The sequence below is a fragment of the Terrapene carolina genome, unplaced genomic scaffold (genome assembly GCF_002925995.2).
Source record: "Terrapene carolina triunguis isolate 2854851 unplaced genomic scaffold, T_m_triunguis-2.0 Scaffold374, whole genome shotgun sequence".
NCBI lineage: Eukaryota > Metazoa > Chordata > Testudines > Emydidae > Terrapene > Terrapene triunguis.
The window spans coordinates 12,705,979-12,718,097 of record NW_020664725.1 but is presented as its reverse complement, the minus strand read 5'-3'; the positions used below and the strand labels follow the sequence as shown (position 1 = coordinate 12,718,097).

The 12,119-nt window shown below is 60.0% G+C and overlaps 1 protein-coding gene across 1 annotated transcript in view; it reads left to right on the top strand.

Annotated features, from left to right (window-relative positions):
* ABCG4 (ATP binding cassette subfamily G member 4) overlaps positions 1-7,071 on the top strand; it is a 22,328-nt gene extending 15,257 nt beyond the window's left edge. The window contains exons 2-12 of the mRNA XM_026657887.1: positions 174-262; positions 757-902; positions 1,481-1,604; positions 1,893-2,007; positions 2,867-3,006; positions 3,740-3,838; positions 4,237-4,405; positions 5,150-5,250; positions 5,594-5,752; positions 6,075-6,193; positions 6,846-7,071. Of these exons, the coding sequence (XP_026513672.1) occupies positions 174-262; positions 757-902; positions 1,481-1,604; positions 1,893-2,007; positions 2,867-3,006; positions 3,740-3,838; positions 4,237-4,405; positions 5,150-5,250; positions 5,594-5,752; positions 6,075-6,193; positions 6,846-7,071 (1,487 nt within the window). The remainder of the gene's footprint in view (positions 1-173; positions 263-756; positions 903-1,480; positions 1,605-1,892; positions 2,008-2,866; positions 3,007-3,739; positions 3,839-4,236; positions 4,406-5,149; positions 5,251-5,593; positions 5,753-6,074; positions 6,194-6,845) is intronic.
* The last annotated feature ends 5,048 nt before the right edge of the window (positions 7,072-12,119 follow it).

The following is a 12,119-nucleotide window of genomic DNA, read 5'->3' as shown; positions in this document are numbered from 1 at the left end:
TGCCAATACCCCTCAATCCCGACCCACAGCCCCCTGCTATTCCATCCCCTGGTTTCTGCTGAGCAGAGCTGAGGGCAGAGTGCCTGGTCTACCATGGCGTCCTGTGCGGAGGCCAGGAGACCCCTGGTCGTTCTGTCTGGGAGTTGGGCAGGCCCCAGTGTGGCTGGCCTCAGGCTCTGACTGGCCCCTGTGTCTGCTCCCTGCCCCGCAGGTCTCTGCTCACCTGAAGCTGAATGAGAAGCAGGAGGTGAAGAAGGAGCTGGTGAGTTGGGGGTCCCTGCTCAGTAGCTGAAGGGTTTCAAGGGAGGGCGGCACTCTCTGGGCAGCACTGTCCCTCTGCCCACAGGGTAAAGGGGCTCCCAGGGCACACCCTCCCCTCCATTGCTTCAGCCTTCTTAATGGCTCAATACACCAGCACAGAGGCGGGGCCCCAGGGAGGGCAGGGGGAGGTCGGGACACGGGCTGGACACAGCATGGGTAGGGGGAGGTGGGGGCACGGGGAGGCAGGGGGAACTGGGGACTCGGGCTGGGCACGGTAGGGGCTGGGGGAGATGGGAACTTGGGCTGAGCATGGGGCGGGGGGGGGCAGGGGGAGCAGCAGGAGGTAGGAAGAGTGTTGGGGGCCACGAGCGCCTTTCAAACCCTGGCCCCAGGGAGGCCGCACATCCCTCACGGCAGGACTGTGGCGGGGCAGGGAGGCGCCCATGTGGGGCAGGGAGGCTGGCAGTGACTCTCTCTGCTCTGTGCTGGGCCCAGGTGCAGGAGATCCTGACGGCGCTGGGGCTGCTGGAGTGCTCCTATACCCGCACCCTATCGCTGTCCGGGGGGCAGCGCAAGCGCCTCGCCATCGCCCTGGAGCTGGTCAACAACCCCCCCGTCATGTTCTTCGACGAGCCAACCAGGTGAGCACGGGGCCTCCCTCCCGCACCGCTCCAGGCCAGCATGGGGCTCCCCCTCCCCGGGAGCCTGCAGCTGTCGCCGGCCCCTGGAGCTGCAAGGGGGGAGCCAAGCATGAGCAGCGGGGTCACGTCTCTTTGCTGCAGCTGAGAATTTGGGGGGGGGGGTCACAGCCAGGGATGAACGTGGATTGACCAGGATGGGGGGGCTCTCCCCGCACCAGCTGGAGGGGGGAGCTGTGAGGGACACTGTGTAGCCAAGCTGGGGGAGTGGGGAGCCCTGCCCTGTAACCCCTGCTAACGGCTCAGGGTCACAGCTGGGCCCCCCCCCAGAGTTGGCTCAGGGGCTGCCCGAGGTGTTCCTGTATCTGGGATGTTCATTCTCTCCCCATCCCCGTTCCTATCCCACCTCTTTCTGGCTCCACGCCTCTTCCTCTCTGCATTCATCCTTTCCCCCGCTCCCTCTCTCTTTTCCACCTCTTCTATCCATCCCCCTCACACCGCCATCCCTCCCTTTTCTCACTCCCCCTCTCCCCCCCCCACAACCCTCTTCCCCCCCCCCCCCCCCCTTTTCCTGTCTGCAGTGGGCTGGACAGCGCCTCCTGCTTCCAAGTCGTCTCTCTGATGAGGTCCCTGGCCCAGGGAGGCCGCACTATCATCTGCACCATTCACCAGCCCAGTGCCAAGCTCTTCGAAATGTTCGACAAGGTGGGTGAGTCCCCTGCCTGTCCCTGTGCTTTGGGGAGCATCACCTGCTAATCAGAGCTCTGCCTCCAGGGGGCAAAGGGGTCTCTCCAGCGGTGGGGCAGAATCCCAGTACCCTGGGGCAGCATCTCTCGGCTGGTGAGACCCCGCCGGCTCCCCGTTCCCTGCGGGGCAGGGCGCTCCCTGGCTTGCACGAGCCCTAGGAGTGGGAGGTCTCGGGGTCTGACCTGTGGTGTTTAGTGGGGGACTTGCTGCCATTTCCTGCTCAGGCAGCTTTGTTCTCTCTTCCAGCTGTACATCCTGAGCCAGGGCCAGTGCATCTTCAAAGGGGTGGTGCCCAACCTCATCCCCTATCTGAAAGGGCTGGGCCTGCATTGCCCCACCTACCACAACCCGGCTGACTTCAGTAAGTGCCTGTGCAAAGGCAGGCTTCCCATGCCTTTCCCTTGGCTTGCAGCCGGCCCTGCCTCTCGCTACCTGAGCCGGGCCAGTATGGGAGAGCTCCCAGGAGCGGGAGGGCAGAGGGGTTGGTGATTCAGCACGTCACTCCTGGTGAGTTTTTCTGGGAGTTGGAAAGTTCGTGCTGCTCCCCTGGACACAGCCCAGCTGGTGTGGTTCCGTCCTCCCCCGGGGCTCTCACCGGATGTGAGATACTTCTTCACTTCCTGCCCTAAGCACTTGTGCTTAACAGTTGCCGCCTTCCACCCAAGAGGTGGCTGCATTTCCTCAGGGATGAGTCCCCTCTAGACCCCTCGCAGGGCGAATGAACATTACAAGGTCCTACAAGAGCCTTTGAGGGAAGGGGGTCTGGGAGGGCAACGCACTGACCATTCTCCATGCAGAGTGGCTCCAGGCACTCGGGAGTGGGGTCTCCCTCCCCACACCTGCCCAAGGTCTAGGGGGGGTTATGCCTAGAGTACTGTCCCCCACCCCACCTGGCGTGGGTCAAGGGGCTCTGCCTGGCTACTCCAGCCTTAGCACCTGGCCATGGGGAGGTGGCGACTCCCCTGCGGTCACCTGCCTTTTCCTGATCATGCTGCCTCTGCCATAGCTCCCCATCCCATCTGGGGGACATTTCCAGGAGCAGACAAGCTTAACTCCCACTCAGCCCTGAGATGGAGGTTAGTACACCCCCCACCCCCAATGTGCCGGGGCCGGGACAGGGGTGCCCAGCCGCCCCTGATTGTCAGCCGTGGCTGCGAAGGGCAGGGCAGGGTGGCTTGATCCGAGGGGGTCTCAGCGCTTGCTGTTTGGGTCCCCCCCAGTTATCGAAGTGGCCTCAGGCGAGTATGGAGACCTCAATCCATTGCTGTTCCGTGCCGTCCAGAACGGGCTGTGCACCATGGCCGAGAAGAAGAGCAGCCCGGAGAAGACGGACTCCTCCTGCCCAGTCCCCTGCGTGACGGTCAGTGCAGCAGCGCTGAGGCAGGCAGGCCACGGGGCATCTTTGCCCCCGATGCCCAGACCCCTGTGGTGTGAGCTCTGTCCCTCCAGGTGGGGCTGGGCTGTGGGTCAGCTATGGGGAACGGTCCTGGTGTATCTAGGGAATATCCCTGGGACAGCAGCATCCCTGCCCTCCTCACACTGTCCCAGACCCTGGTCGGCTCCCGAGGGGGTGGGTACAGAGCGGATGAGAATTGGGAGCAGCCCCTGCCTTGTTGCCCTACCCCGAGGGAGTAATGTCCGTCTCTCCACCGGTGGAGTTTGGGGTGCCCGTCGCTGTGTTATCTGGGCACTAATAGAGCATAGGCCTATGGCACTAGAGCCACCCTCCCTCCCAGGTGGTGCCCCTTGTTCTCCGGGGATCTCCCCACACACCAGAGCACCATGCAGCCCCTGTGCTGTGTCTGCCCTGTGGCCCCCGTAGTGCCGTTCCCCGGCGTGTGTACAGCAGCCCCGCCTTGGCCCAGGGTGCTGCAGGGAGAGGGACGGTGTCTGGGGCGAGGGGCGTGGCAGGTGCTGGCCTGGCCTGGGCCCATTGTCCCTGAGGTACTGGGGGTAACAAGGCTCCTGTGGGTGGGGCTGGTGCCCACACTCCCAGCAGATACCCATGGGGGGGGGGTCTGCCTGTCAGTGCTGGGAGCCCCTGGGTCCCTGACTCTCCGTGTCCTCGTCATGGTCCCCCCACCCCCCTCCAGGACGTGGATCATATTGAGAGCCACACATTTGCCACCAGCACCATGACCCAGTTCTGCATCCTCTTCAAGAGAACGTTCCTGTCCATCATGAGAGACACGGTAAGGGAGGGGCGCTGGGGGACGGGCCAGGGCAGGGGACGGGGCAGAGACCAAGGCTGGAGCAGAGGGGACAGGTTCTATGGGGAGCAGGGTCCAGGGTTGGGAGGCGGGGGGAGGGGACCAGGGACAGAGGGTGGGAAGGTTGGAGGCAGGACTAAGGCACATGCAGAGGGGATGGGGTGGAGGGAGCAGAGATTTAAGGTCTGGCGGCTGGAGAAGGGAAGGGAGAGGCTGTATCATGGGAGCCCCCTTACTGCTGGAGCCAGCAGGTGGAGGGCGCCCATCGCTGCCCTTGCTGTCGGGGGTGAATGCTCAGCAAGCAGCCCGGCGCACCCAGGGCTGGTGGTAGGCCATGGCCCTGCCCCTCTCTGAGTGCCGAGCCCATCTCGCCCCTGCAGGTCCTGACCCACCTGCGGTTCATGTCCCACATCTGCATCGGGGTGCTCATCGGGCTGCTCTACCTGCACATCGGCAACGACGCCGGCAAGGTCTTCAACAACACCGGCTTCCTCTTCTTCTCCATGCTTTTCCTCATGTTCGCCGCCCTGATGCCCACTGTCCTCACATGTACGGCACTCACCTGCCCCCATGTCCCCTAGAACACTGACATATGTCCCGACAGCTCCCGGGAGTGAGGGTGGGGCAGGCCAGTCTGCACTGAAACACCCGAGCCAGTAACTCCCTCTGCCCAGGCCTGGGGCAGAGCTGGGGTGGCTGCAGGGCAGGCGGGGCCAGCCACGAGCCAGCCAGCGGGGTGGGGTGGGCAGGAGCGGATGGGGCACAGAGGCTCCTTTGGGGTGTCAGTGGAAGACCCCCGGGCAGGTTAAGAGATCAGCCCAGTGCCCTGTGATGTGCAGGTCGGGGTGTCAGGCCCCTGGACCACAGGGGATCCCTTAGCTCGGGCAGCTGAGCTCCTCCATGGGGTCCAGCTGGGTTTAGCCCTGGGCGACTCCAGCCAGGCCTGGGAGAGGCTGAGATTGGGAGCGATGGGCAGCGGATGGAGTGTAGGTAGTTCTGGGCCCAGTTCAGTTCTTGAGGGTAGACCCCGGTGCCCCTCGCTCCTGGAGGCGCTGGCGCCCGAGGGAGAGGGAGCGGGTCCATCCTGGATCAGAACCAGCCACAGCCACACAGCTCCAGCTGGGCTCAGCCACCTCCCAGGAATCCTGGGGAGCTGCTTGGCAACACTTCAAGGGTTAGCATCTATCAATCCCCCCTCGGCTTCTATTTGAGCGAGGAGCCGGCGGGCCCGAGAATGGGGCCGGACCAGGGCACCGCTTGCTGCTAATCTGCTGGGTCCCTCTGTCCCTGCAGTCCCTCTGGAGATGTCTGTGTTCCTGAGAGAGCACCTGAACTACTGGTACAGCCTAAAGGCCTATTACCTGGCCAAGACCATGGCAGACGTGCCCTTCCAGGTGAGGATGCAGCATGGGGGGGCAGGGGGATGAAATAGACTCTCCTAGGTTAGGCTCCTGGGCTGCTCTGCCTACAGGGAGATCCAGGGCTGGCTTCTCCTGGGCTCCTGCCGCTCGTTGCACAGCCTGGGCCCTGACCCCCTTGGAGAGGTGCAGAGGGGGGGGGGTTCATAGAGCTCCGGAGGTCCCAGATCCCTGCCCTTGGAGCTCACAGTATAACTTGGATCACTGTGATGCTTGGGGCCACAGAGCAGGGGTGCAGAGACCCCGTTGGTGCAGGGCACAGCACGCAGCCTTGGTGGAGGTGGGTCCTGCTGAACCATCTCCCTTCCGCCCCCTGCAGGTGATCTGCCCCATAGCCTACTGCAGCATCGTGTACTGGATGACAGGCCAGCCCCCGGAGGCCACCCGCTTCCTCCTCTTCTCCGCCCTCGCCACCTCCACCGCCCTGGTGGCACAGTCTCTGGGGCTTCTGATCGGAGCAGCTTCCACCTCCTTGCAGGTCAGAGGGGGCGCTGGTTTTGGTGGGGACCCTGGGCTGTATGGGGGGGAGGGGGAGACAGCCTCTGGCAGAGTTTGCACCCGTCTGCTTTGTCAGGGTCAGTAATCGAGCCAGTGATGTGCCAGAGTGTGTGGACTGCAGGTGTGCGAGGGAGTGTCCGCTGTGCAAGGGCGTGGCACAGAGCGTGAGCGTGCATGTGCGTGGCACCATGCGTGCACACCAGAGCGTGTGTGGTGGGTGTGGGTTCGCGTGACACTGGCCACGTGCTGTGATCCCCCAACCCCATTGCCATGCCTGACTCCGGCCTGCCTCTGCCTTGCAGGTGGCCACGTTCGTGGGACCGGTCACTGCTATCCCCGTCCTGCTCTTCTCCGGCTTCTTCGTCAGCTTCAAGACCATCCCCACGTACCTGCAGTGGACCTCGTATGTCTCCTACGTCAGGTGGGGGCTCGCAGCAGCAGTGGGAACAGGGCACTGGCAACACTCGCGCATGGATGGTGACTGCCCTGCATCTCTGCTAATGCTCCCCGCAGACGTCCCTCTGGGAAGGCTTTGCAGGGGATTCAGGCCTGGCCCTAGGGCTGGAGGGGACATCCAGCTACCAGGGACACCCTCTCAAGCCATGGCACCCTGCTCCCGGGATGCTCTGGCTGAGGAGTGGTAGGATGCAGGAGAGGCAAGGACCCTGGAGGGATGGTGCCCCCTTGTGGCTGCAGCTGGGTTGCACAGGCCTGCAGCTTCTTTGAGGATGGAGACAGCCAGCCTTAGGGGAGATGATTTTAGGTGTATCTGTCTGGTCCCTGGCCACACAGCAATGCCAGTTCTGCAGCTGACCAGCCTGATACCCCCTAGTGCTACCAGCTTCACTCCTGTCCAGATCCTTGGTGGCCTCTCCCGGCCAGCTCCCTGGTGTGCCGTGATGCTGATGCCACTCTTGGCAGGTGCAGCAGAATCGGTATCACCCGTGGCTGGCTCCCTGCTGCAGAGCACTCCAGAGGCTCACCCAGTCCTGTGCCAGGTGAGCCGCAGCCACCCAGTGTGTGTGCAAATCCGGGGTGCAGCTGGCACTAATGTTGCTTGTGCTCTGGCGCAGGTACGGCTTCGAGGGCGTCATCCTCGCCATCTACGCCATGGAGCGTGAGGACCTGGAGTGCCGGGAGACTCCCTGCCCCTTCCAGAATCCCATCAGGATCCTCCAGGAGCTGGACGTGGAAGAGGCCAAACTCTACCTGGACTTCATCATCCTGGGCATCTTCTTCCTCGTTCTGCGGCTCTTGGCCTACCTGGTCCTCAGGTACAAGGTGAAGTCTGAGAGATAAGGGGGCCATCGGGGCCCGATGCCTTTCCCAGACCTGATCTGCCACAGCATGGACATTCCCAAAGGGACTCTCAGTCTCTGTGGATGTGGGACCACAGGGGAGGCATCGGGGAGGTGGCGGCCAGTCCTGGCTCAGTCGAGAAGGTTTTTTGGGACATCTCGGAACTGTTTTAACCTTTCCACACTCTTCATCGCAAATGTTTTGTACCGCCCTGGAATGCCTCATTCTCTCCCCTGGAGCCGCGTCATCAGATGGATCTTGGATTCCTTCCTCCACCCTGTGCCCCAAACCACCACCTCAGGACACCGATGGAGGCAGTTGTCTTCCAAGCCAGAGAAAGAGAGAGCTGCCTGCCAAGACTTTGCTGTTTGGGGGAGGGGGTTGCGCCGGTCTGAACCCTGTTTACCTCCCACAAAGCACAGTTTTGTAGCGCAGTGTGTAGTGCAGTTTTTTAACTTGCCTGCGAGTCGATGTCCAGTAGCATGTGTATCCATATTCAGAAGAAATCAGAAGACAACAATAGGCTACGTGGCAGAAGGCTTTCGTGTTTACCTTAGCCATAGCAACAGCCAATGCCATAGCGCCTGTCTTTTTTTGTAAACTTCCCTTTTTCTTAAGGAAAAAACAAAACCAAACGACAACTCAGCTGCACTTAATACAGGAACAAGTGTTGCGGCTCTGGAGGGATGCAGGTAGATCAGGCCTCTGACTTTAGGATTTGGCAGGATGTAATATTGGTAGAAACATTTCAATGAAATTTTTTTTAAATGTTTTTTCGGGAGGTGGGAGAGTTCCCAGCCCTGCTGGGTTTGCCACCAGGGCCCTGTCGTGTTGGACTACTGCATGAGACCCAGGGAATGACGACGCAAACCGGGCTAGCCATGAGTTGAAAGTGACCAGTTTCATAGAATCATAGAATCTCAGGGTTGGAAGGGACCTCAGGAGGTCATCTAGTCCAACCCCCTGCTCAAAGCAGGAGCAATCCCCAGACAGTTTTTTACTCCAGTTCCCTAAATGGCCCCCTTTCCTTAGGAGCTGAGTAAATGGTGGAAAGGTAAGGGGCAGATTCTCCATTCTCTTACGCTGGTGTGAATGGGAAGCAGCTGCCCTGAAGCCAGCGGAGTTAGGTTGGGTTGAGAGAAGAATCTAGCCCAGTGATTGACCTCAGTGGAGTTGCTGATCCAATGTGAAATCAGAATCAGTCCCTAGGGGCCCAATGCTGCAGATCACTTGGATCTGATTCTCCCAGTTCACCTGCACTTTGCATTGTCACTTACACCGGCACACAAATCCTGCCGAATCAGAGCGGAGGTGTTTTACCCTTGCTTTGCACAAGTGTAAAATGATGACACAACGTGCAGGGCATTAACGAACCAGCCCCATTGAGATTAGCAGGATGTGGCCCTGAGCGGCATGAAAGGTGAAAAGTAAAGGACCTCTCCTTTGTGTTTAATAACCCCCAGTCTTCTTACAATGCAGGGAAGGACATTTTCATTTGTGGCTGACAATGGGACAATGCCCCTTTTACAGTTTGGCCTTGCAGCTGAAGCCCTCAATAGCTGTAGACAAACAAATTTCAAAACCTCCCTGAGCTCCCTAATCACTGGCAGAAAACAGGCACAGAATTAAAAATCCCCAGTGCGTTTGTGTTCAGCTCAAAACCGTGTTTACCGTGTGTAGCACGTTGTGTACAGAGCATTTTGCAGGGAGACATTTAGCTGGCGTAAATCAGCATCGCTCCAGTGGAGCGATGCTGAGTCACGTCAGCTGAGGGTCTCCCCTTGTATGAGATAATTTATTTCGGTGTACACCTGAAGTGGCAGCTCTATAAAGCTCTAGGTATTTAAAACATGATCCGTAGCTATAACTGGCAAATAACTTGTAGCAGAGGGAATTTCAGGGGGAGGGGAGAAGAGAAGATGATTTCAGCTGAGATTTGGGAAGAACTGGGAGGCACAGAGCTGAGCTATTTGAAAGCGATTCCTCCTGTCTTCGACATGCCAAGGCTTGAGCTCAATATTCCATGTTTCCTCTGCAGTAGCTGACACGCCAGTGTCCAAAGCAGAGTGTTTTCCTGTGCGGCTCAAAGCATTTGCAATGCCTGCAATCAAAGCACCTTGCTCTGCTGGGAGCAGGTCAGGTCTTGCATGCTAATCAGAGTCAGGCCTGGCCAGTATTTGGATGGGAGTGGTGTTGGAGGGTCAATAGGAGCTGTTCTTCCCTTTAGAGGCCATACAGAGACCACGGTGCCATTAGGGGGAGCTTGTAGTCAAAGAGGTGTCCTTCAGATGAGCCTTGAAGTCCAGGCCCTACAAACTGCAATCTTGTGGCTTGTTTGTCAATCAGGGGGTTAGCCTTGGAGTCCTGGCCAAATTCCAGCTCAGGTTTCCCTTCCCTAAAGTCCTTAGCGGTTGCAATCAGAGACAGGATCCTCCTTTGTTTCTTGCCCTGAGCTGCTATGCAGTGTTGCTGTGCTGTGTCAAAGAGCTGCCGTGTTCCACCCCAGAGAGGGCTGCAGGTGTGTAGTTTGTAGGTTGCTTTAGGACCATCCCAGGGGAACGGTGCTCTAGAAATGGAGGCTCCAGAGCCCTGAACTCAGGTGTTTGTAGGGCAGGGAAGGAGGAGCTCAGTTAAGCTCCACATCTGCTCTGTTAATGGTTTGGGGCTTAAACAAGCCACTGCCAGTCCCGCGTTTCAGTTCTCATGGAGGAGATGGGGAGGGAGGGGATTAGTGCTGTGGGGCTGAGCATACTGCCTAGAGCCCTGATCCTGATAAGGGGCAGTATGTAGAGGGCAGGGGACCCAGGTGTTGGAGGGTGAGAGCCAGTGAGATTACCCAGTCAATGCGATTCCAGCAGCCTGGGGGCTAACAAGGACCCCCCATCTCCACTCGCTCCTCTTTCCTCCTTCCCCTTCTCTCTATCCCATACTCCATGGGCACAGGCAAGGAAGGTCCTCGCGTCTGGCCCCTGCTGTCGCTGGCAATCCATCATACAGCCCCATTCAGAAACTTACCAAGCTCCGTCTTCAAATTAGTCAGGCTGTTTGTCCCCACAGCTCCTCATGGGAGGCTTGGCCGATGGTTAGAAACTGTGACACTTTTCCCTTCTCTTCCCTCATCTCTCTTTCCTCCCTTGCTTTCCCTTAAGGCTGGGATCTAAGCTATCCCGTCAAACTGTGTCGGCGCTGGGGGCTGCACTGGTTAACTGTATTCGTACCAAAGCTGTGCGTGGCCCAGCCATGAACATACGCTGCATTCCTAACGTAACCCCGGGTCGGTCTATCCCCCTCTTGGTGTAGGGAGACCCCTGTGACGGGGTCTGAACCCAGTGTAGGGTCCTGCTCTGCTCTCCAATAGCTTCTCCTCCCGCTCAGCCCTGCAGGAAGCAAGTGTGGAGGGGCAGAGGTGCCCTGCCAGGCCAATGCCTGATGTAGCAACCTGCTGCCCGCACTGTCCCAAGGACGGAACCCGTGCCACCTACGACCAAGACGTCCTCCAGTGGTCTAAACCCCTCTCCAGCATCATCTTTGCTCAGTAGCGTCCCGAGCTGCTGCTCCTCCTCCCAGAAGAACCAGGGCCGTTTGCTTGGTGTTTATTGGGTCTCTCTTGCTGGATGGACTGGGCCTGAGTTTCTCATTGCGCTGTCTCTGGCGGGGGCAGGCGGTGCGCTATGGACACCGGGGGCCATGCAGGAATAAGGAGCTGCTCACCATGGATCTCCAACCCTCTGGGGGATTTTGAGTCCCAGTTCTCCCAGGCTGGAGCCTCTCCCCTCCTTCCCCCCGCACAGGAACAAATGGGGTCCCCGGACTGAACTGGACCTGGATCTTAGCTGGGGCAGCGGGATCAAAGCAATAGAAAACTGGATGTAGGATCTACTGCTTGGTACGGTTCTTCCCTCCCCACCTGTCTCCAGAAGCTGCGTCCCTCCTGCGTCTTGTCTGGGAGCGGGGCCGGGCCATGCCGCAGGAGTACAGCTCGGGGACAGGACCCGCTTGGAGCGTCTGGTGGTTCTGAAGGTCGGTTATGGCTTGTGAGCCTCGGTGTAGGACCCTGGCTGTCCAGGTTCGGATTGTGTCTGCCTGGGCTCGCTAACCTCTGACCTGCTGCAGGGGGGACAAGCATTGCTTACTGACTCCTGAATTCAGAGCACAAGGACAGAGCCAGCCAGACTTGCTGAGTGAGCTTTGGGGTCAATTGCTGGGCAAAGACTCCCAAGCCCCAATTCCCTGATAACTAGATAATCCATGACTCCCGGGGGAATATGGACGGGGAGACAACAGCAAACCAGCCCCACTGACAGGGTCATGGGCTGACCCTCAGGGGACGGATGAAAGCAGGGGTGTGCTGGCAGGGGAGGAGCTGTTGCCTAGGCTGCCCCTGTTCTGTAGCTACCTACAGGGCTCTGGACCTGTCCGGGCAGCACTTTTCCTAGATTCGTACAGGCCGTCAGCCTCCTGTCCCAGCCGCCCTCCTGGACACTGTGCCTCACTCAGCCTGCTCTAGCTGGCTTCATTCTCCAGATGGTCAGATGCTGTCCCAAGTCTTACAGACGTGGTGCGGGACAGACCCCCTGGCTTGCGGGGGGGGGGGGGGGGGGGGGCGGAGAATGGCTGGCTGGGGTGCCCCCTTTCCCGTGCCCATGATGGCAGCTGTCTAGAGCGGCACTGAACGCACAATGCTGTTGATTGTATGGACTGTGAAAGGGGCACCGGCACTTCAAACCTACCTTGTGCCAGATCAATGCAAGGTGCAGAGCTCATCTCTGGGAAGCCACCTCCCCTCAGCCCCTTCGGTATCACGGCTGCTGTCAACCAGGGATGGAGGGAGACTGGCAGGGCTGGCTCCAGGCACCAGGCACCCAAGCTGGTGCTTGGGGCGGCACCTGGAGGGGGGCGGCGGCGCGGCGCTCCGGCCGCCGGGGAGCGCAGGGCCACAGCAGGGCTCGCCGCCCTCCCCCCGGCGCTCCGGCCGCCCTCCCCCCCGGCGCCCTGCCCCCGGCGCTCTGGCCGCTGGGGTGGGGGGGAGGGGAAAGAGCCGAGTCCCC